The sequence below is a fragment of the Motacilla alba genome, chromosome 17 (assembly GCF_015832195.1).
Source record: "Motacilla alba alba isolate MOTALB_02 chromosome 17, Motacilla_alba_V1.0_pri, whole genome shotgun sequence".
Classification (NCBI taxonomy): Eukaryota; Metazoa; Chordata; class Aves; order Passeriformes; family Motacillidae; genus Motacilla; species Motacilla alba.
This window is the reverse complement of record NC_052032.1, coordinates 6,130,814-6,154,623: the sequence shown is the minus strand read 5'-3', so window position 1 is coordinate 6,154,623 and position 23,810 is coordinate 6,130,814. Positions and strand designations below refer to the sequence as shown.

At 49.6% G+C, this 23,810-nt stretch overlaps 2 protein-coding genes across 4 annotated transcripts in view; one reads left to right on the top strand and one right to left on the bottom strand.

Annotated features, from left to right (window-relative positions):
- USP20 (ubiquitin specific peptidase 20) overlaps positions 1 to 19,111 on the bottom strand; it is a 22,760-nt gene extending 3,649 nt beyond the window's left edge. Inside the window, exons 1-24 of one of the 3 annotated variants that reach the window (XM_038156267.1) lie at positions 18,479 to 18,609; positions 15,396 to 15,506; positions 14,984 to 15,037; positions 14,251 to 14,313; positions 13,992 to 14,123; positions 13,276 to 13,372; positions 13,018 to 13,087; positions 12,320 to 12,433; positions 11,121 to 11,199; positions 9,378 to 9,819; positions 8,362 to 8,499; positions 7,045 to 7,157; positions 6,446 to 6,618; positions 5,894 to 5,988; positions 5,414 to 5,447; positions 5,158 to 5,203; positions 4,698 to 4,878; positions 4,141 to 4,267; positions 3,888 to 4,057; positions 3,177 to 3,258; positions 2,791 to 2,899; positions 2,357 to 2,459; positions 2,050 to 2,121; positions 1,181 to 1,375 (exon numbers count right to left, since the gene is read on the bottom strand). In XM_038156267.1, the coding sequence (XP_038012195.1) occupies positions 1,215 to 1,375; positions 2,050 to 2,121; positions 2,357 to 2,459; positions 2,791 to 2,899; positions 3,177 to 3,258; positions 3,888 to 4,057; positions 4,141 to 4,267; positions 4,698 to 4,878; positions 5,158 to 5,203; positions 5,414 to 5,447; positions 5,894 to 5,988; positions 6,446 to 6,618; positions 7,045 to 7,157; positions 8,362 to 8,499; positions 9,378 to 9,819; positions 11,121 to 11,199; positions 12,320 to 12,433; positions 13,018 to 13,087; positions 13,276 to 13,372; positions 13,992 to 14,123; positions 14,251 to 14,313; positions 14,984 to 15,037; positions 15,396 to 15,476 (2,736 nt within the window). In that variant the 5' untranslated portion in view covers positions 15,477 to 15,506; positions 18,479 to 18,609 and the 3' untranslated portion in view covers positions 1,181 to 1,214. The other 2 variants (XM_038156269.1, XM_038156268.1) reach the window with 2 other exon arrangements.
- Positions 18,663 to 23,810, top strand: C17H9orf78 (chromosome 17 C9orf78 homolog). Its single transcript, XM_038156304.1, has 9 exons — positions 18,663 to 19,304; positions 19,975 to 20,034; positions 20,299 to 20,350; positions 20,547 to 20,617; positions 20,857 to 20,934; positions 21,373 to 21,570; positions 21,983 to 22,119; positions 22,774 to 22,872; positions 23,243 to 23,810. Exons 1-9 carry the CDS (start codon positions 19,222 to 19,224, stop codon positions 23,332 to 23,334), a joined length of 870 nt encoding a protein of 289 aa, XP_038012232.1. The 5' UTR covers positions 18,663 to 19,221; the 3' UTR covers positions 23,335 to 23,810.

Here is a 23,810-nt window from a genome sequence, read left to right as displayed (position 1 = left end):
TCTCATGTTTCCTGAGGAGCTCAGGAGGTCCCAGCTCCATGCAGCACTCAGGCCAGCGTTGGGGCTGTGGCATCACCCACACCGTGAGCAGAGTTTGGCTCCTCAGGCCCAGCTCTGCCTCCCTTCAACTGCACTCAAAGGCTTGCAAAGATGAACAAAAAGCATGTTAGGAACAGCCCTGCTGAGAAAAGTGGGGTTTGGCCTTTTTTGCCCTCATTGCTGTCTCTGCTGCCTTGGTGGCAGCAGATCTGGGAGCAAATTGATTCAATGAGCCACTGTACCCACCAAGCACAGCTGGAATGACCTCAGCACACAGGTGGGGCTTGTCTGCAGGAAGAGCTCCTTCCTAAAAAGCTGCTTCACCAGCCTGGGCCCTGCCCAGCCCTTGGTGACCCCTCTGGAGGGTCTCTGTGTGAACAAAGGGGCCCCTCCCCAGCTGAGGGGAGACAGACACAGGCTCACGGCAGGGACAGGCTGAGGAAGGCTTTGGGAAGGAGGAGCCTTCCAGCTTTGCTGTCCAAAAATGTGCTGAATATAAGAGATCACACACAAGGAGAAAATAAAATTCTGCAGGATCGTGAAGATGTGGGTTTGGGAGTGAAAGGAGAAGGGAATAGCTTCTTTCTAAGTTTTTTAGTTGACTGCAACTGAAATTGCAAGAATTTGATAAAGAGCAAAACGAGGAAGTTGTGACAGCACCACCAGCACAAAACCACAGGAGAGCTCGTGGCTTTACTCAAGCTCAAAACCAGGTTTCTCTGGTTGCAACACTGCCTGCTGCAAACATAAATAATGTCTCATTATCTCTACATGTTTGAATTAAAAAGTGCCAAAAGCAAAACCTGCAAAGGAGCAGAGCTCAGTGCACTGGGGACAAGCTGGGAGTGCTGGTTTGGTGTAAGCAAAGGAAAGGGAGAGGGCTCAGGTCAGGACAAGCCTGTGACTGTGACTGTGGCTGCAGCCTCTGCCCACAGCTTCAGCCAGAGGTGAGGTGCAGAGCTTTGTGCCAGTCTCTCCCAGCACCACCCCGTGCTCCGAGCCACATGAAAGGAGAAGGAGGAGGAGGAGGAGGAGGAGGAAGCCTGCCTGCCCCGGGAGGAGCTGCACACACCTCGAGTCCCAGCCAAGGGAGGATTTGGACCCCTGAGGATTCCCAGCCTCCCGTCCCCCGCAGAGGTACCTGTGCGGTCCCTGCCCTGCCCCAGCTGCACAGATCACACCGCTCGTGTCTCTGCTTCAATCTTCTGCTCCCCGTGGAGGTTCTCCAGTTCCTGCACCTGGGCCACGTTCTGTCTGATGGCGATCTCGGGGCCCCCTCCGTACAGGGTGCTTAAATAAACCCAGGTCTCCTCGGAGATCTGCCCGTAGTCAGCACCTGAAGGGAAACAACACTCACCGGATGCAGCAGAAGGGAAAGGTCAGGGCCAGGATTTCCCCTCCGAACAGCTCCCCCCAAAGGCCCATCCCAGGAGGAGGAGGGGACACCGGTGGTCCCTCCACAAAGCCCCTGCAGTGCCCCCTCCTGCTGGAAGCACCAGTGTGTTTCCCATTAATCCATGTCCACAAGCACCACATCTACACATCTTTTACATCCCTCCAGGGGTGGCAACTCCACCACTGCCCTGGGCAGCCTCTTCCAAACCCTGACAGCCCTTCCCATACAGAAATTTTTCCTAATGTCCAATCTAAAACCTTGCTAGGCACAACCTGAGGCTGTTTTAACTTTGGGAACTGGACCACAACAGGTGCTGAGTGAAGACCACATCAAAAGCAACACAGGATCAAAGCTCCAGCACAAAGGGGAGTGGTGGAAGGGGCCTGGGGAGCAGCAAGGCAGGAGCTGGGGGGCTGCAGAACCAGTCACAGCAGCAATCTGGTCAAGCAGGAGCTGCCACTGGAGAACTGGCTCACTCAGGGCAGGGGCTGGGTGGAGAATTGTCATCCTCTGCCACACCATCTTGCTCTGTGAGTTCATCATGCACAGCCAGATCAGTGGAACAGTCTCCTTTACCTGTTAGGAGCACCACAGGCAGTAAGCACCAGCCTTACCCTGCTTGACTTGCACGTGGCCACCTGGTTTTGTGAGGGCAATCTTGGTGTTGTCAATTGGTCCAGGGGGCTCTGTAGGAGAACAAACATGTCAAAAAACATCTGATTTCCTTGCTACCTCCAGGTTCAGATGCTTTCCTAACTTCTCTTGGTCATTTTTGTCCTGCCCTGGGGACCTGCAGGCAGCCCCAGTGGCTGGTGCCTGAACCCTGCCCCAGCCAGGGGCAGTGCTCAGCCAAGGCCCAGCAGATGGACTCATTTCCATTCCCCCTGTCCCCCTGACAGACCCCCAGTGGCTGATCCTTACCATTATCCTTGCCTTTGACAAAGGCCTCCCACTCCCGGAACCACTGCATGCTGATACAGTAGATGACACTCGGAGACTCCTCTGCCTGGAAAGCCTTGTTTAGCTGGGACAGCAGCAACAGAGAAACAGGAAGGACTCAGTCACTTGGGGAGCCCCTTCCATTAACTGTAAGGCAGCCTTGCCATTCTCCAGAAGAACCCTGTGGAATTCCCTCCTCACACCCAGGTCCTGCTCACCAGAGCAGGCACAAGACAAGGATGGCTTCACACTTTGTCTGCACAGCATTCCCATGCCCCAGCTGCCCCTCTGCCCCGGGGAACCCCCAGGCCAATCTGGCTGTGCTGCAGCTCACATTCTGGAAAAGAGGCAGTTTTCCAGGGCTGCATTTCCCAGCCCTGCCCTTTGCCTTGCTCCCAGCTGCCTCCCATGCCCACCTTGATGAAGGTGTCGATTTCGATCCTCCTGCGCTTGGCCAGGGCTTCGATCTCCACTTGGCAAATGGAGCACACGTACAGATGGTTCACAGCAGGGCCTCCCCCAAACCTGGCCACGGGGAGAGGGAGGGCAATGGAGAACTGCAGCAGACTGGAAACTCTTCCCAGCCCTGCATCCTGCAGACAGGGATTTGCATACTACTGCAGACACTGGTGAGGGAGGTGCATCTGCAGCTGAGGGCACAGAGCTGCCTTTACTCAGCCACACTTTTGCTCTTCTGGCTTGTCTCTTGCTGTCCTTTTGGGACAGGCACTGATACAGCTCATCCTGGCTTAGAGCAGGACACTACAAATACTGGGAGAAAGAATGGAATGGCCATATTCACCTGTTGTAGAGATATTCCCACACGTTTTGGGGCAGAATCACAACCAGGTCATCAATGTAATGGTATTTATTAGGAGGGATCCCTGTGAAGGAAAGGCAAGTGGAAGAGTTAATCTGAGATCTCATCACTTCTGGGTACAACAGACACAGATAAGAAGCCAGATTTTCCATTCTGAGAACTCTGATTCCAGAATCTGCATCCTTTGCTAATGGAAGACAATCAGAAGTTCATTAACTGTGGATGTTTCTCAATCCACAGCCCTAATTTCTAATCAAGTGCTTCATTTGCAATTTAGAAGAGAGATTTACAAACACCGAGTGCTCCCCAGCTCGGCTGATGAAACAGCAGCAGAGTCAGATGTGCTATCAGCTCCCTTCCACAGCTCCTGCTCCCTTCTCCAAACAAACCCCGAGGGCCAGCCCTGCTGACAGGGTAACACTGATAAACTCTGCCCTATCTGCTTTCTACAGGTTTGTTTTTAAACACAGAGAACTGAAAACTGTTGTTTCCCAGCACTAAACATCCTCCCAGGCCTCCAACCAGCAGCACAATGGCTAATTGTCTCATCCCTCCCTGAGCAAGCTGGAGCTTCTGCCAAAGAGGATCCCACTGCAGCTTCCCGGTATCAGGATGGCAGCTGGAGCTTCTTCCTGCATTTGTTCATGCACCAGGAAGCATCAGAGGTGCTGCTCCCAGGCCCCGCAGCCTTACCTCCATGGGAGCACAGAAAGGTGTGGTTGGTGATGGGCCCGGGCTCAGCAAAGGTGTTGAATTTATTGAGCCACTCTCGAGAGATGTAGAACTGGAGCAAACTGTGCTCCTTCATGCTGGCCAGGGACACGACCTTCTGGCGCTCCCGCACAGCCTCCTCACTGCTTTTCCTGGAGCGGGGAAGGAGAACTCCATGTGGGAAATGCATTTCCAGGTGCTCTGTACCCAGGAAGGGGCCGAGGGCACAGCTCACCTGTAGAACAGCACATAGGCTTCTGCATTCTGCACCACGGTCTCGTGGACCTCGGTGACGTACTGGTCATCGAACTCGTACCACTGGCCATTGATCACGTTCTGGCAGTAGGCAATGTAGTGGCCACCTGCAACAGAGAGCACAGCACTGCTGGGATCTGCAGTGCAGACAGAAGGCAGGCCTGGGATAATGTCAGCAGCACAAACAGGATTAGCTGCTGGCACGGTACAGAGAGAGAGGCAAAAAAAAAAGGATAATTCCTGTTCAGGCAAGCTTCGCTGGAGCAGCAGAGCCTGGCACTGTCGCCCTGATTTGCCTTCCTTGGAAGAGCCTCTCAGCAAGACTGAACAGTGGGAAAGGGTTTGAGCCAAGCCTGTGGGGAGGCTGAATGAGCTGCAGGGGATCTCTCAGAAGCTGCTCAGTTCACTTCCCAAAGGGCAGAGGCTGCTCAGGCTGAGAATGGAGGGGGTCTCACGCTGCCCTTCAGCCCAGCAGAGGTGCTGGCCACTCCTGACCACACTCCTCCCATCCCGCTCCTCTTCCAGGGAGGGACTTACTGCCAGCCGTGCCGTGGTGACAGATGACGGACAGGAGGTCGTAGGTGGTGATCTGGGACACGCACTCCTTGGCCAGGAAGGGTCTCAGGTCCAGCCCCTCCAAGGGGAAGGAGACGTGGCTGTTGATCTTGAAGGAATACATCACCTCGTGCCGGAACCGTTTCAAGTGGATGCAAAGGATCTAAAAGACCAAGGACAGAGGACACCAAAGGGCAGTTTTGCCATGGGAGCCCTGGGAGCACAGCACCTCTCTGTGTGTCTGATCTTTGCAGGAGTTCTTTGCCTGTTTCTCATGAATCCTGCTGGCTCATCAGCTTAGACTGAGAAAGTCTCTTCTGATCTAAATACAGATTAGATATTTTTGCCACCGAAAAACCTGCTGGTTTTATTCTATCTCTGGCCTCCTGACCTCCTCAGTGGCTGCTAGAAGAGAATTAGGAAACAAGGTGCTTTTACCCACCTCTGGGAGCCGGAGGACTTTGCAGTACTTTACTCCATTCCGCAGCCTGAAGGAGGAAAAGAAACGAGCTGTGAGGACTCTCTACAGCAAAGGCATAGCTGGGTCTTGCTCACTTTGGAATCCAAGACAAATCCTGAATTCCAGCAGAATTGTCCAGGCAGAGGACACAGCAAAATATCTGACAGCAGTACAGAGGAATGAAATTCCAGAAATAAAATTCCAGACGTGGAACACAAAACAGATAATGCCAACTTACTTCTTACACCGTTCACAGCTGTACATGTTGTCCCCTGCAGAGAGAAAAGAGCCATTATGCAGCTGCTCAGAGCATACAAGGCTGACACAGCTACCTTTCCAGACAGTGCAGAGAAAGCAGATTAAGAACCTTTTGGGCAAGCCAGGGATGAGAAAAGATCAAAACAACTCCTCTCAGTAAGTGTAGGCAAGAAAGAGATGCAGCCAATTAGCAGGAAGGACGAGAGAGTGAAGAAACTGAGGAGCCACAGCACTCAACCAACAGCTCTGCCTGCTCTTCACTGAGGACACTCTCACCCAGATTCCCCACCCCTGAGCAGGTAGAAGAGTTCTCTCCTGCTCAGAGATGCTGAGTTGCCAACTTTTGGCACTGCCAGTCTCTAATGACACACCAAGGCAGGATTTCTAGGAAATTTAATCTGCCTTTGAAATGCATTTGGAATGCTCCTCCATGCTGTCAGACCCCATGGAAAAAACTCACCCTTCAACTCATCTGCTGCAAAAAAGGCAGCAAGGCAATCCTCCAGTGTCACCACAGGACCCCAAAACCAGCTAGGGATACAGGACACCACAAATCTGCAGAGGAGAAGGGATTGAGAGATTTAATAAAATAGTTGAATGCTTTGACACACAAAACCCCCAGTGGATGATAAATTTCCTTCTAACTGTAGGTCCTAAACTCATCCCACATCCCAGAGGAGCAGGGAAAGCACAGCTGCTCTCAGCTCATGTTCCTACTCAAACTGGAAATTATTTGGAAAACTACACCAGGAATTTATTTGCTCTGAGGCCAAGCCTGAGGCAGCCTGAGGGGTGATCAGCTGTACAAGAGCTCTCAAGGTGTGTGAGAGATCTAGAGGAGCAGTAACAACTGGTCCCCATGAAAAGGCTCAAAGCCCTGTGAAGTACCACACACTGTCCTCCAAGGAAAGGTTCCAGCTGCCATCCCAGTGTTAAGGCAGTGGTTAGGGACAGCTGCCTTCCAGCACTGCAGGGCGAACCCCAGAGAACAGGTCCTGCAAAGGGAACACACCTCCTGATATACTCCATGATGAAAGCAATCCAGCCTTGTGAGGCATAGTTGTCCCCACATGCCCCTGTCTTGGCTGGTACGTTTTGGTAGATGGCAGAGTGCAGCTTGGCCAAGTCTTCTTTCCCTGGGATTGGGAGTGACAGGTCCTGGAACGTCTCCACTGTTGTAGAAACCTGGAATATCCAAGAGGAACAGGTCAGGGTTTCCTGTGTGTGTAATGGGGCTGGCACCTGACCTTCATCACCTTTTAGCACTGCTTGGATTCAGCCTAGGCTAGAAACCCGAGCTGGCAGCAGGAGCAACTCCCTGTGGCTAATTATTCTTCCCTGCTGTCAGCACTGACTTCTGTCATGGGTTTTGTAGCACTGGACTCAGTTTTTCTAATGTGAATGTGATACTGCTGGGTCAACTCAGTAACGTGGACCAGCAAACACAGAAACACATCTCCTCGACACGGCAGATTCTCACACCTCCCCTGCCATCACCCATGGCCACATGAGCTGCACCCCACAGGGTTTGCAAAGAGCAGCACCATTCCCTAGGAAGAGATCTACAAGACAAAGCCTGTGCTGGTGACTGGGAGGGCCCAGGACACTCACTCTGTCGCAGGTGAGGCACTGCACCAGGCTGAGGATGGAGCCGTCAAAGATGTCGGAAATCACACTGCGGTACCGGAGCTCTTTCTTCTTTTTCCCAGAGGCCTGCATCTGGGCTGGAAAACAGGGAATGGCCCTCTCAGTCTCACGTCTCCACAGAGTCACACAGCCACATAAGAACACGGGACAAGCATTGTCCTGATGTTCACACCCCATCCCAGGGACATGGTGAGGCAGGTTGTGAAGAGGCACGGAGGACTCTGCTGCTGTGTGTGCTACAAGGGAGAGGAAGCCAGCTGAACCAACACCAGCTGGCTCTCAGGAGGCAGAAACTGTTGTACTGGAACTCCTGTTTCCAGCCTTTTACATGTTTAGAAAGGCCCAGCCCTGCCACAGACAGTCCCTGGTTTTCTGAGGTCTTCTGACACTTTACTCCAAGCTTTGCAGTTCACTTCCTCTCCCCCTCACCTGCCTCTGTACTTTGTCCTGTTTTTTCCCCTCGGACATTTACCACGTGTTCCTCAAGTGTCTCGCACTGGAGAGGACTCTCCACAGCAGGGGCTGGCCAAATGCAAGGTTTTGTTTGACAACAAACCCTGTCCCCACACACACGTGCAGGCAGACAGAGTGGTTTTCACGCAGCCAGAACATCTGCAGCTGTGCTGACCTCAGGCAAGGGGCTGAAGAAAGAATGTCCTCATGCAGCAGCTGCAGGGACAGTGGTACAAGCACAAGCCATTGTGTTTGCAGACTGGGCAGCACTGAGGGATTTTGATTTGCAATTTGCTCTGGGATGAAGGGACCAGTTTGATACCAACACAAGCCAGGCTCCATTCTGCAGCCTGACAGTGCTCCCAGCACCACAGGGACATCTGCAGCCCTAACTCCACTCCTGTGAGCCCAAGATGTCCAAGAGGCAGGAAGCTCCATCAGTAACAGCATCTTACAGCTCTCTGGCCCACATGCCATGAAATTCAAGTCTGGCAGACAAATGTTTATGTATTTCCACACTCCCCTAGAGGGACAGAGCCTGTGCCTGGACTTGAGAGCCATTTTATTAATGACAAACACAGCACACAGATGCAGACACGGATCATTTCAGGCTCCAGTATAAGAACACACTAGAACATCACTGTGTCAAGAGCTTGACTTTATCTGCAGGTTTACTGTAGTCTTTGCCAAATACTATTTTAGAACACGCTGATATCCAGGGGAACCAGCACTTCTTACATCTGTTAATCAAGAATCATGATGGATTCCTTCTCTCCCCTCCTGTACATGCTCCCCCCTTTGCCTCCCAGCACCCCCTCTTTGCACTACCTTTCTTGAGTACGTAGGAAGGTCCAAGCCTGGCAGGACTGGAGCGGGGAGGACTGCTGGAGAGCTTGGAGTGCATTTCATGATGGACTGGACTGCAGGGGCGCGAGGAGCAGCGCACATAGGCATCATTGTCAGGTTCTGTTTGGGAAAATGGGGAGGCAAAAGGGCACTGGTGAAAACCCCAGTTATGAAAGGCAACTGCACTGCAATCTGTGTCAGCCTAGCTCTGTGTTCCAGCACAGAATCTTTCTCAAAGGCACAGTTCAGTGTCCATTAACTGCCCTGCTTGCACAGGCTGGCAGACACAGCTCCCTCAGTCACAGGAGAGAGTGCATACGGAGCTGTACCTAACAGCTAATAATTACATACTAAAAAACCCAGAAAACAACCTGCCATTTTTTCACACTTATGACTAATTAGATTTTGCAGCTTGCTCCTGTAGCCCTAAACCACACAGACAGCATTGCTGCCTTCAGTGCCAGCTGGCAGAGAAGGACTCTTACATAAAGAAGCGTTGAAAGATTGGATATGTTCAGCTCGAGGTGACTCCACACTGCTGCTCTTTTCCCTGAGACACAGAAATGCTCAAACTGTGCCTCTCCCTTTTCTCTCCCCAAAGTCCACAGTCCAACATTAGCAAATACCTTCTGCCATGCCTTTTCCACTGCTAGTATTTCCCCAGGCCAGCACCAGTATCACATAAAGAAATGTACACACACCAAAACTCTTTTCTTAAAAGGCATCAATACAGTGCAGGTTTGGCAGAGGCAGCTCTCACTGCTGTGCCTTTACTCAGCTCACAGCCCAGCTAAGCACCTCTCTGGCTCACCAAGCACACTTCCTTACAGAAGCAATTGTGCACAAAGGCAGGGACTGCAGGGACTTGGATGCAAAATCTTTTGAAGCATAGAGAAGAAACAATCACACTGTGTGTTTGCCACTGCACTACACCACACTGCCTGTGGAGGATGGTAACACATCTTCCTGGAAATATCCCGACTGAAAGAGGGGTATACCTGGTGTCCTACATGGGCTGGCAGGACAGGGAGCTGGCAGCATCTCAGGTGAGGCTCTGCCATCCACTGGCATCATCGTAGTATCAACATCTGCATCCTCATCCACCTGCTCCGAGTTGCTGCGCCGATGGCCGCAGGAGAACTTTCTGTCCTTCATCCTCTCTTTCTCTGAGATCCCTCTCCCTGCTTCATCCTGGATCAGCAGCTCTGTCTCTGCCAGGGAGCTGCTGCCCATGCTCCCTGAGGTCCGGCTCTGGCCCTCTCCTTCCCCCCTGTCACTGCTGGAGTCACAGGAGAGGAACTCGTCCTCTGAAGGGCTTCGGTCGCCCTCCCGCTTGTCCTCCTGGTCACTGGTGTCCAAGTCCCTCGTCTCTGCAACAACGGGTTCCTTCAGTTCCTCGTGGAGCTGATCCATCAGGCATCGCAGGAACTCCTGCGTGTCCTGAAAACCAAGAGCCCGTGTCAGTATCCAGCCAGAAACGGGGCAAATGAGAGGGGCAAAAGAGGAGCTGGCTGCATTCACAGCTGATTCCAAGAGTGCCCACAGAGGTGAGCCTGCTCTGCAGCACACACCCCCATCTGGAGCAGGGCCTGTTACAGAAATGCTTTAACTCCTACAGAATTAAAGGCCCAAATTTTTATCTGAATATCTTCAGCTGAAAGACTGAAAAGACAGAGAGCAGCTGTAGAAGGCAAAGCAGGAGCACATTTATCAGGGCTTGCCACAGATAACGGGGAAAAGGCAAGGAGAAACCTGATGAAAACAGCAGGCCCTGGAGAACAGACTCCTTCCACAAACACATCTTGGGAACACTGACTTCTGCTCATGGCAAGCCACCTCTTAGAGAGGGCAGATTAAAATCTTTAATAAACAGGGAGAGGAACCAGAAACTCAAAGCTGTACAGTCTAGCTGCAAGCTCCTACATTCATAATACATGGTAAAAGAGCTGATACACTGGCTTCAAAGGAGCTGCTGGAAAGCAAGCTGGTATTTTGACAACTGCAGAGAGTTAATTACGACCTTTCAGTTGTTTTATGAAGTTTGGCTTTTTGCCTGCCCTGCCTACCTTTCAAATTTATCTCTTCAGATCAGAGTTTTCCAATCCAACGTATTTCACATCAAAGACAAATATGGAAGTTCTTTCACTGATCATTATTTTTATTCTTTGTTTTGATTTCTTGTCACTATTACAGTTTTGATGCACTGTCACTTCTCTAGTAAATTTTCTAATCACAGTTTGTTGTTTACATTTTGTCATAAAGAACAAACAGAAGAGCTACTCTGATAAAGACTTCAAAAGAAAAAAAAGGATACTACCTTTAAATAAGACTTAGTTTTGTTGTAATTTCCCAGAAAAAGAATATAGAACATTCATATCTTTGAATTTTTAGTGCAGATTTATCCAGGTTCCTCAGCTCTGACACGAATAAATAATACCAAACTCCTACAGAGCAGATATCAGTAGATCTCAAAGCTATTTATTAAGGATTTGACCACCATCATTTCAGAGGTGAGCAAGCTGACACGAGGAAATGAACTGATTTGGTGCCAACAAGCCAGAGGCAGGCCTGAAAAAGAGTCCAGGTCTCCCAAATCCCACCCAAGTGCTCGATCAGATCACTGATATTGAAAGGCCATGGCCCCCAAGCTCAAGCTCTTCCTTCTAAACACAAGCACCAGCACTGCAAGAATGAAATCCTCTCTGTCTTTGGAATAATGGCACGGGTTTTTCCAGGCCCACCTGCTGTGCATAGCCTCGGAACATGGGATTGACAAGCTTGATTCCATGGGACAGACTGCTTGGAACAACATAACTCGGGCTGTTTAGACATGGAAAAAGAAAAAAGAAAGAGTCAGTTTGCTTATTGGGCCTGGAGCCAGTTTGTCTAACAGGCCGTAACAGAGGGTGTGGTGTGTAGTGAAAGAGGGCAAAAGATAATCATGCACCTGCAAAGCCTGAGCAGAGATTTCTGCATGAGCTGGATGACAAACACACCAAGAGACAGAAAACACCTTGCAGTCATTTCAGTCTGACTTTCCAGAGAGACCCTTCCCCAAAACACATTTCACTTACAGCTCTGTCACACTTGGAGGGTGGGAAGTGATTCTTCCCAGAGCAGAGTTTAGCAATTAGTTACTTTGTTTGATTTTCCAGCACCATGTTTGTCTCAAAATCTGGGCAGGGTGATCACCCAGTAAATGAGATAAATTCAATCAATGTTAAAATGACATGATATTGCTTCAAAGCCTGCAGCCTCCTCCTCTACAAAGACACAGTTCATCTTGCTCCATATCTCACTTATTCCTTGTTAATAATGAACTTGAGGCAAACATGCAATGCCATTTAAATTCCTGTTTTGATGGGGTTTTATTCATTGCACAGAGCAGACATCTTCAGATTTAAACAGAGCTACATAATTTTGCACTGTGCTTTGAACAGGTCCAGAATTTGAACCAATAGCAAACATTTCCCAAAATGCCACCTGCATTTTCCACTCTATTTTGTAAAAATCTCTGAATCACTTTTTCCATCCAAATCAATTCCTGTGCTAATCAAGAGCAGTGGAATTAAGTGCTGGCCACTGGAGTCCATGTAAAATACCTGGAGATAGCCCCAAGTATTCCCTTACTCCATCATTTTTTCCTTCACTGCCAACAGGGGAACTATATTTTAAAAAACATTCTTCCTTTTTAAAATTGTAATATTAAGAATGAATTCTTTTCACTGACATCAATGTGCCCATTTCACCACCAGCAGCAGGACATGGGATCTTCTGGATCCCAGGGACTTCTCACATCCCCATCCATGCAGGGGGTTAAATCACTGCCTCAGACAATGCACTCGTCCCTGAGGATCAGATTTCCTCTCTGCTGATGCCAGACCTCAGAACTAACACACCTCTGAAACCTGGCCAGGTTAGATCAGGGCTCACCACGCACCGTTTCTTGTGCCAAACCTCAGACACCAACTTCTGGTAACTTTTGCACAGGGCAGGTTTCTTATCCGTACGGACCAGTCCACCACACTCCAGGAAAAACTGTGTGAGAGGTGGGCTGCAAGAGAAGGAAAAAGAGAAGAGTTCAGCCCGTAGAAATTTTTCCTCTGCTTCTATTTATTTATCAAAACTTCAGGCAGGCCTTATCAAAAGCATGCTTAAGGTACTGATTTTAAACCAAGGGAAGAAGGGATTCCAGATGCAGATGTGACTCCTCACTTGGATCAAATGAAAAAGGCTGATCTGAACCTGCTCCCAGTACAGAAAAGACCCTGGAACTGAGTTTCAGCAGGATGGCTGGAGAATATTTTAGGATATAGGTTATTAGAACGATATCAACGGGGAGAATAAAGAGATGTGACATGGCTTTCTCTGGGATAAATAATTTCTGTTGCAACAGAAATGATGAAGTTTTACTTCAAGCATTTGTCTAAACATGAGTTTTGTACATAGCCACAAGCTGGCTGGTCCCTCAATTTCCTACTCTAACACTTCTGTTGCCCTAAAAAAACACTATTTTTTTTTCTGTCCCCAGCCTGGCTAATCTCTCTTCGCAAGACTCATGAAGGTTTCAGATCAGAGGTGACACTTTTGGTATTTAGTGAAGTCAGTTATGACAACACTGAAAGCCCTAATGCCTACCAGTTTGAGAGAGCCTGAAGCGCTGCATTCATGTAGCAGGAGTTCCCAAGGTTTTTCATTCCAGTAAGGCCTAAAGCACAAACAAGAGAGGGATGAATCACTTTCAAGACGTGCTGCTTTCTACATTCCTCCCCAAGGAGAGGGAATCGAGCCCTTCCTAGGCAGTCTCCACATTCTGCTGCCAGGAACCCTCTCAGTGCAGGTCCTACGGACTGCAGAGTTGCCCTGCCAGCTTTCATCAGCTCAATGCAAAGTTACCTCTTGGTTTCAAATCATCATCCTCTGATTCAGATTCGCCTTCATCAGCCACTGCAATCGGAACAGCTTTCAGAGGGTGAGCAGGCAAAGGAGAATCCTAGATTAAAGACAGAGAAATAAGTACCAGTCACAGGCCTGCTTTGAAAGATGAGCTGTGAGAGACAATATCTTGCATATAAATCAAGCCAGCCTTCAAGGAAAGCAGAAGGAGAAGAAAGAACAGGTTGCACTGTCTGGCCTTCTCTCTGAGGCAGCAGGGAGTGGAAATAGTGCCATTACTGCTTCCAGTACATGTGATAAGAAACATCAGGAATAAGCAGCAGTGTCACAAGTACATTGTGTTTCTGGTCTGACAGCTGAAATTTCCATGGGCCATGCATTGGAAATGAAAATGTGACAGACAGGTTCTTCTCACATGCAGACACCCCATTGGAAAGGTTAAAAATGAAGTCAGAATGGATATTCAAGTCATAGAATCATAGCATCATAAATTATTTGGGCTGCAAGGGACGGCAAAGCTCATCTAATTCCCACCCCTAAAGTCATTTGTCTTTTTGCTGGGACACCCTGTAAGTCAGGGCTAGTGGTCCCCTGGCTACAGGCAGCCACTGTCAGTGAAGGTGTCCCTGTCCCAGCAAATACTACACCATGGCAGGAGTCACATGGCTAATTTTACACCAGACAAACAAAACCTGGCCTGTGTGACACAGACCCACCGGCTCAGGGAACTTGCTGGGGGCTGAGGGTGGCTGAGCTGCCAGGCGCTGCTCCAGGAACACCTCCTTCTCACAGGCATAGCACCACACACGGAACGTGGTCAGGTTCACCGTCAGGTTGTGCTTCTTGGCCTGGAAATCAAAAATGAAACAACACATCTCCTCTGGCAGCTGGCCTGGGCTGGAGCACAGGACTACCAGGACATGGAACAGGGAAAATCCAATTCTATTTAAATGTGGGGAACAGAGAAAAGCTCACCTGTGCATGAAGTGTGCTGTGGTCAGCAAAGGACTCCCCACAACCAACATAAGGACAACCAATCTAGAGAGGGGAAAGAGCCAAAACACAACGGGCACACCAAGTTAGACTCTTTAGAAAACAGTCTGTAACTCCAGTTCCAGCAGCAGCAGCACCTTCACAATTATCTTCCCAGTTTTCTAACCTGTTTCTTATTCAGGGCCCAAAACAAGATGGAAATTTAGAATTGATGGAAATTTACATGTGACTTAAGAAGGAAAACCTGGAACCAGGTTTGCACCCAGGCAAACTCTCTGTTCCAAGGCCACTGCTCCAACAGGGACCTCATCTGAGCAACCCCAAGCCCAGGCTTTCCAGTGTAAAAATAAACAGTCCCTGCCTGCTCCAATGTCCCAGGGATTCCCTCCCTCCTCGTTTCCCAAGTATCACCCTGCAGCCCCTCCCCAGGTGCCAGCAGAGGCAACACCCCGCCAAAACCCAACACTGGGGAATTTATTATCTCCTACTGGGAATAGCAAGGACAATCCCCTGCAAGGAGTGAACTGTTACATCTTGTCAGATTGTGACAGTGTCACCCTTTCAGTGTTACTGGAGAGCCTCCTCCTTGGAATCCATCAAAAAACAGTGTATAGTTGTAGTGTGAACCCCTTCTTTGCTCCTCGCTCTTTTTTCAGTAGAAATGCTACTTGAGTGAAGCCCCCCTACATCATGCACACAAACAAACCATTTTTACCTGAAGACAAGCCCAGAGGTTTGGTCCCACAGCTCCACAAGACTGGCAAGTTCCCTGCATATTGAAGATAAAAGAAGGCTTGTTGTTTGGGTTTTAAGTAACCAAGTCCTTAAAGACTGAGAAACTTCTCTATGAAACAGCCCAACCTTCAGCTCATAGTATTTCATCCCTTTCACCATGCTTCCAGTCAAATACACAGTTGCACCCCTTTAGCTAAGTGACACATTCAAGCAGGATAAAATGACTATGAGAAATATGTGGGGTCACAAAAGGTGATTTATGGAACATGGGTACATCACTGGGGGAAGGAGAGTTTCTCTCTGGAGATAGGCAGCGTTTTCTTCAAAAAGCAAACATGCAAATCCACGCACAACAGCTAAAAGGGAAAGAACTGAGGGGCACAACCCTGTACCTTGGATTTGAGCAGCAGATCATCCCTGGTCACCTCTCCTATGGAATCCAGGTGGGGACAGATGTCCCTTGTATCCCCCATTTTCACCAACACTCATGTGAGGACGGTTTCCTAGGACAAAAAAGGATGGCTCCTTTCACTGCAAGTCAGATTCTAAGAAGATACCTGGGCATGTTTTGCATATCAGAGTTGTATATCTATCTTTAAGGTTCAGAGATTGAAACACATCTGGCACAGTCTGGCCCCACTGCTGAGTGGCTGCGTTGAGATATTGTAGGGAAGGAGCAAAGCCATGGGGAGGAGAGAGCAACAAATAAAGCTAATAACCCATATCATGGAATGTGCCTTCAGAAATGCTGGGAGGTGCTCCACACACAGGCACAGCTTCAGCTGCAAAGATACAGATCTAATTAGCTCATTTGCATGAAACCCTGATGAAAAGTGAAAGGTGCTGCTGCCCATGACCAGTACTCAGCCTGTGGCGTCCATGAGCGCCATGCACCCAACTGTGCTGATCTGAATCTAACACTTCCTTGTTACACTACTTCATCAAACATTAAAAATATGATTAGTTCTAAATGAAGCTGAGCAAGAGGGAAATAGACTTAAATGAACTGTAATACTGATAAGCAGGCTCCAGCCTCTGAGGAATTCACCATTTCATGGGCAGATTTTTAACAGTATGAGCCACATAACTCAAAGTCTGTACAAAACATAACTCTGTTCCACCCAGCTCATACATCCAAGTACCACAAGAACAGATGATTTCATAGCTTATGAACACAATAAACACTTTTATGGTGGTCCATGGATACGTAAAAGACTTTAAATATGTCTCAGTAACATGCAGCTATAAAAAAATGAGAAGAGTTTGTGTTTCTCAAGCATCGCTTAAATAACCTTGCTCATGGCTGTTAAAAAAGTAGAAAAGAAGATAAGTGATATTAATAGCACAGACAAGGATCCAAAATATTACAGTTGGCTGGAAATGAAGCAGATGTGGAGAGCCCACATCATTGCAATAACGAAGTGGAAAAATCTGATGAACTCGATGTTAATGACTCCAGCAGCCGCACGGCTGCTACACTCTGGTTTTTTTCACATTTTGAGGACATTTGAAACAATTCCCAGTGTTATCTGGTCTGAATCACTGACAGGAGGGAGAAAAGAAAAGAAAGATTATAAATGAGTAAGTAGGCCATATCAGTAACACTTATCTTGGGAGTGGAAAAGCTTGCCTAGCACCTTGTCTTAGCAGAAGATAAACCTCAAGGCTAATTTTACACTGTTTTCCTAGCACTCTTTAGAACTCAGTAAACTGATGGGAGGAGCAAAGGGAGAAGAAATCATATGTGCATGGTAGAAAACTCCACAGGGGTGCTGACCTGGATCTCAGTAACTTGTGAAGGAAAGCTTAACAAACAGCAGAGCAATTTCATGCAGCTTCACAGAGAAGGAACGTAGCACCGTGTAACACATATTGATTTAAAATACAAATTACAAGAGCACAGCAGGTTTGACTAACACATAAAACTGGGACATTTCAGGCTCTGAGTTCCTTCACCAAAACAGACCCCTTTCCCCAAATGCATCAGCTGGTCAAATTAAAAAAAAAAAAAAAAAAAAAGTAATCAATGCTACATTTGCTATTTCACCATCCTTGATTTCTTATCTCCCTCCCAGATGTTCCCCAGAAAACCTAACAAACAAAACACTGGTTTAAAATGAATTCCAGACCTCAGATCTTCACCAGCTTAAGCTAACTGGGAACTGGTTTTGGAGCACACTTGGTTAAGAAGATTCTTCTGGATGTGGATGGTTTCAGTGCATTCCGTGGCACCACCCCTCTCCTCAAAATCAAAACCATGTCTTTAGACTCTCCAGCACTGGGGTGCTGATCTTCCCACACAACACTTCCCTTTCTGAACAATGCAGGGAAAACCTCATTTTTGCCTCTCAGCTCTGACCACACACACCAGAATAAGGTTTGTGACCATTCAGAAGGAAATATTCAAGTTCTGTCTTCCCACGACTCTGCCCTAAGAGCTATAGCTGGCACACACAGCTCGGATTCTGCTCAGGAAAACAGGAATTTCATAAAAGCACTGCCAGAGAGCTGAACTGGGCTTGTCAAAATGTACTGCGTATGATGGGAAAAGAAGTTACCCTAAAACAAGTCCTCCAGCCTGTCCTTCTCAAGCACCACTGAGGGAGAACAGCACACGAACATGTCAGAACAGTTCCTCCATAACTGCAACCTACTTTCAGTCGCTTCAACTGCTGCCAAACCCAGCCTCTCTGCCTTCCCCAGGAACACATTTCTAGGTTTTCACTGGTTGGTTTTTTTTTCTTAAAACAACTGCGTGGTTTTGTACCAAAGCTAGAGCCAGCTGTCAAGAGTTTCAGATCCATGCAGGCTGACATTCTTCGGAGCAACTGCACAAATAAAAGAAATCTTTGCACTGTTTGTCAACAAAACAACTACCAGGTCTGGTCTTGCATAACCTACCAAGAGAAAGAAGTATCTGCAGTTGTGCTCCGAGACATTTTATACCTAACATACTGAAGAAAGAAGTATTTACCGAACTGCCCTAGTGACAAGGCAGAAGCAGAAAGCAGGTGCTGCTGGCTCGCAGCTGCATCAGGTATGGGAAACCAGGAGGTTTATGTGCAACACGCAAAGGAGAGCAGGTCTGAACACTGATTTATTATGGGAGGTCACAACACAACGACTCACCTAGAGATTTAGCTTTCAGGCAAAAACCACCTGCGAGAAATCCCCCCTTGCCCGCTATGTCGCTCCTCGAGCGCAGCAGACCCCCAAAATACAAGTCTCCTCCTGGCAGACGCTACAGCTGCCGGACGCGAGCGAGGCTGAACAGAAGCAGCCTAAAGCTGCACGGCCCCGCTCCCGGGGTCGGCACCAGCCCCTGGGGATGCAGGGCGGCCCCAAGGCCGGGGCACGGCAGGATCCGGCCCGGAGCCCCCGCGGCCGCGGCTGCTGCATCATCCCCGGCGCGGCCCGGCCGCCCGCCCTCCGCACAGCCGCGGCCCCGCCGCCCCGGCCCGCGGCCCTCGCTCACCTGCGGGATGCCCGGGGCGTCACCGCCCCCGCCCCAGGCCGGGCCGCCGGGAAGGGCCGCGGGCCCCGAGCAGAGCGGGGAAGCGGCGGAGGAGCGGCGGGTGCCGCGCAGGCCGGGGGAGGAGCGGGAGCGGGGGGCCGGGCCCGGCGGGGCGGGGCCGAGCGGAGGAGGCGGTGGCGGCGCTGACCCCGCGGGGTCCCGGGGTCGGGCCCGAGGGCTCCCCGAGCGGTCGGGGCTCAGCCCCCAGGGCCGGTGCTGGGGGGGCGAACCCCGGCTCGTTCGGCCGGGGACCCAACAGAGCGGCTCGGTGCCTCGGCCGGCGGGGAGCAGCCGGCTGAGGGAGCCGCGTCCCGCTCCGAGGGCTGGGCCGTAAACCGGCTGCGGGACCCACGCTCCCCACGGCGCCTTCTCTCCACGGCGTCCCTGACAGGCACCGGCCGCCGGCGGAGGCTGCGCCGCCGGGATTGCGAGAAATGGAAGGAGCCTCGTGACTTACACGAGGTCTGCCCAGCACAGACAGTGCGTGGCCCGGGGCGAGGGGTGGCACGAGGGCTCCCGGCCCCTCCGGGAGGGCACGGAGCGCTCCCGGCCCCGCTCGCCGGCGCCGCGGCTCTTGCCCGGCCGAGGTGCGGGCACAGGGGCGGTGTCGCCCGGCCTCGTCGCGGCGTTGTGGCGTCATCGCGGCGCGCCGCGGCAGCGGGAGGGACGCGGCGGAGCGGCGGCCGTGGCGCGGCACCGGAGCCATGCCGGGCCAGAAATCCTTCCGCCGGCGCCGGGAGGACGAGGACGAGGAGGAGGAGGACGAGCAGCTCGCCGAGGAGGTCAGGTGGGTCGGGCGCCGGCGGGGAGCCGGGCCGGGCCCAGCGGGAACCCAGCCGCGCCCGGCCCTGCGGCGGTCGAGGGGCGGGACGGGACCTGGGTGTGCTTTAGCCCAGCAGTGCGGTGTCCCGGTGTCGCGACATCGTGTCCCGTCACATCGTCACGTACGGCTGTGCTGCGGGCGGTGACGTCACGTCGTAGTGCCGCGTTGAACCGCTGATGTGGCGTGACGTCACAGCGTGCGTCACAGCGTTACGCGATCCCTCAAGTTAGGGATTCTTCTCAGTTTAGGGAGAAACTCTTGAGAATTCAATTCCCCAACAACTTTCTTCAGAGTCACTCATGCCTGGATGCATTTTGGCTCATCCTTCCCAAACCGGCTTCTTCCTCAAGCCTTTCAGTGTTTGGTGCTGCCTTCCTCAGCTGAGGGACGGCATCAGAAAGGAGCAAATACAGCAGGTCTCTTGTTTTTAGTTTTTTTTGTGATTGCTCAAATGCGTGGGATTGCTTAAACAGATAGAAAATACCTATTTAACTTGAAACCCAAATAGTGGATGCTGATACGCAGAGGTTTAGGGCAAAGTTGAGTAGAAAATTCTGTGTTAACTGCAGAAAATAAAATGAACTAATTAAAACCAAAGCATCAAGTACTAAGTCAAATGTATTTTCTTCTTTAGGTTAAAACTTGAGGAAGCCAAAGAAGTTCAGAGCCTCAGAAAGCGGCCCAATGGGGTGAGGTAAGGGATGTGGCACTGCCGAGGAGAAACTGAGTTTTGTCCAGGGGCGTGATGTGACAGTCAATTCTCTCTTGTCATCTCCTTCCAGTACAAACCCTCATGTCAGACACTGCCAAAGTTGTGTTCCAGACAGGGGAGTTCCTCTGTTAAAGCCTGAGGATGGAAAAGACAGGGAGACTTAGAGAGGGATAAAGCAGTGCAGTACTGCTGGTACTGTATTTCCTTCTGCTGAATGTTATCTTCTTTCTTTATCTGCCTGACCAGTGCTGTTGCTCTGCTGGTGGGAGAGAAGCTGCAAGAGGAAGCCACACTTGTGGTAAGTGCTGGACAGCTCCATCACCTCGGGGCTCACTTGTGATGGTGTGAGAACACTGACTGTGTCAGTCCAGCCTGGGGCACAGCTGAGTCACAGCTCAAGTCCTAAACGTTTCCCGTGGTTTTGTGCAGATTTTGAAGACTAGCATTAAACTAGAGGGAAGCTTCAGGGGTTTTTGTTATTTCATGTTTTACAGGATGACCCATTTAAGATAAAATCTGGGGGAATGGTAGATATGAAGAAGCTGAAAGAAAGAGGCAAAGACAGGTAAGTGCACATGAGCTCTGAAAATCTCTCCCTGGACTAGTATTTAATGACAACTGGTAATTAATTAACCAGAGGTTGTGTCACTTTGAAGAGTTTCATATGATGCAGTCTGATTAGTTACTTTTGCTCTAACTTGTTAAATTACTTTTAAAAAACCCACCACACACACCTCTCCCAAAAAACCCAAACAGCCAACAAAAAAACCACCAAAACCTGTAAACATTGTGGTTTCCACTTAGAATCAATGAAGAGGAAGATCTGAACTTGGGAACTTCCTTCTCAGCAGAAACCAACAGGCGGGATGAAGATGCTGACATGTGAGTTGTGCTGTGTTGTGTCTCTGGTGCTGAATCAGGCTGGGTGGCAGCTCAACAGTTATTTTTTTTTATGTTGTGGGTTCTGAGTAGTCCCAGGACATCTTCCCAGTTCTCACTGAAAGCTTCCCTTGCCCTTTCACTTCCAGCCTCCTGGAGTTGAGAAGGCTTTTTCATGAACAAAGCTAGGAGGTGCCAAGCAGCCAGCTTGGCAGTAAATCACAGTGGGAGCCATCCCTGCTGGCTGTTAAAGACCTTGGAGGATCTGATTGTTTCTTGGACAATTAATTCTTGCTGCTAGTATTAGCTGAGTGCTTTTGGAGAGATGATTCTTTCCTCTCTCCCAGCTGTCAGGACAGGGATGCAGCTGTGCTCCAGCAGTGCTGGAACAGAGCACAGGAACAGAATTAAATGCCCTGTCCCCTGTGTGCTGCTGTTTAGGATGAAGTACATTGAGACTGAGCTGAAGAAGAGAAAGGGAATCGTGGAGAACGAGGAGCAGAAGGTGAAGCTTAAGAATGCTGAGGACTCCCTGTACGAGCTGCCGGAGAACATCCGTGTCTCCTCTGCCAAGAAGACTGAGGAGATGTTGTCCAACCAGATGCTGAGTGGCATTCCTGAAGTGGACCTGGGGATCGAGTATGTGTGTCACAGATCGGTGGCTGCTGGCCAGGACTGCCAGGATGAGCAGCTGTTGGCTGGCAGAGCAGCACTGTGCCTCGATTGTACATCCCCAGTTTGGGATGGGGTGGGATTGAGTCTTGTTCTGGGTTGGTCCTACACAGCCCCAGGGCTTGGTGCAGCTCCATCCTGTGACTTCTGGGAAGAGGCTCCTCTGTGCCCTAACCCCAGCACTGCGCTGAAGTGATGCACCAAGATAGGAGCTTCCACTTTGCCTTTGAAACAAAGTGTCTGTTTCTATGGCACTGCCTCCTCTCTCAAAAACTGCATCAGATGCCACAGCAGTGCTATTACTGTCCTCCAATCCCATGCACATCATACTTCTGGGCCTGGTACCCTTTCTAACTATGAGTATTTTTTTTTCTTCTAGTGCAAAAATAAAAAACATCATCTCAACTGAAGAGGCCAAGGCCAAGCTGCTGGCAGAACAGCAGAACAAAAAGAAAGACAGTGAAACTTCCTTTGTTCCCACCAACATGGCTGTTAATTATGTCCAGCACAACAGATGTAAGTCTAGTGTCCCTCCTGACCCAGCTGGGACAGAGGAATTATGTATCCATGTGCCAGTGTGTCAGGATTGTTTTTCCTGGGATGCTCAGATAGACCCTGTCTGGCCTGGCTTTTTCCTTCTGCCCCTCAGCAAGGAGAGGGATGTATTTCTCATGGCTGGGCTTTCTGAACTCCCAACTGACACTGCCTCATAAATTTCAAGATGTTTTCTTTCCGCTGTGCCTTGTGTGCTGGCAATGATGGTGTATGATGGAGAGACTGCAGTTTGTAGGCTGCCAGAGCAGACATGGTGGCCAAGCAAACACAGACCTTATTGGACAGGAGATGGGAATTAATTTCTGTGTGACGCTGCAGACATCTAAAGGAAAGGCAGCCTTCTGCTGTGTCCTTCCATGCTTACAGGGGTGATGGGAATCAGGTTGGTGTGTTCTGATGGAAGTGAGGAGTGTTTGCACCACTTGAAATAGTTCTGTTGAAATTTGCTCTGCCTCATCTTGCCTAGTTAACCATAGAAACCAATTCCAAGAAGGATGGTTCTGAGTTTCTGTTCTTTCTGGTAAAGATGACTTACAACACAGGCCATAGAAATGTATCCATGTGGATAAGAGTGCTCCAGATAATATTCCTTACCTGATGTTTTCTTTCTTGCAGTTTATCACGAGGAGCTGAATGCACCAGTGCGAAGGAACAAGGAGGAGCCAAAGCCCCGCCCGCTGAGAGTGGGGGACACGGAGAGGCCGGAGCCTGAGCGTAAGTTCCACACCTCAATGGTTGTAAGGAGACGCTGAAACTCTTCAGGGGTCTTGTACAGAGGAGCAATCTGGCTTCTGCTTTCCTCTTCTTCTCTGAGTGCCCTGAGGTAGTGGGAGTGGAGCAATCCAGGTCCAAGAGAGCTGGCTGTTGCACCTCTAGATCGCACCTGAAACTCTGGATGGAGGATGTCTGTAGAGATGGTCAGAGGTGGAGTGGTGAAGGTCACAACTGAAGTGTTGCCAAAGCTATCTGACAAAGGTTTGGTACAATAGCAAAGTGAGGGACTGTCTAAGGGAGGTAGCAGAGTTCAGGAAATGTCTCCTGTGAAAGGACAGAGATATTAAATTGTCTTCTCTTTCTTTTGAAGGGTCTCCTCCAAATCGCAAACGTCCTCTCAATGAAAAAGCCACAGATGATTATCACTATGAGAAGTTCAAGAAGATGAACAGGCGATACTGATGAATGTGGACTGAAGCCTCTGGAGTTATTCCTATTTTCCACCAATAAAGGATTTTGTGTCAGAGACCTGCGATGGATGTTGGGAGGAGTCACTACCTTCAGATGCTGATGTTACCTATGAAGCTCTTCCTTTGTGATCTTGTAGTGAATCAGTTTGCAGGTGATTGTGAACTCTGGTTGGTGTAACTTTGTATATAAATATGTTCTTATAAATGAAGTTTTTTAATGGAAAATGAGTTTCATGGTTGGCAATTTTTAGTGAGAAAATAAAGTGGCTTTTATAGATTTTTCTTTTCACCATCTTAATAGCATAAAAAAGAGATCCTTTAAAAGCAGCAATGCTGTTTTGTTTGTAAATGTAAAGCTCTTGGGAGCTTGTCTTCTTGTCCACATGTCTTCCCCAGAAGTGCAGTGTGGGTACTTGTAGAGAAGATTTGTAACTTGAAAATAGTAAAGGTGTTTTTTAAGTTATTGTA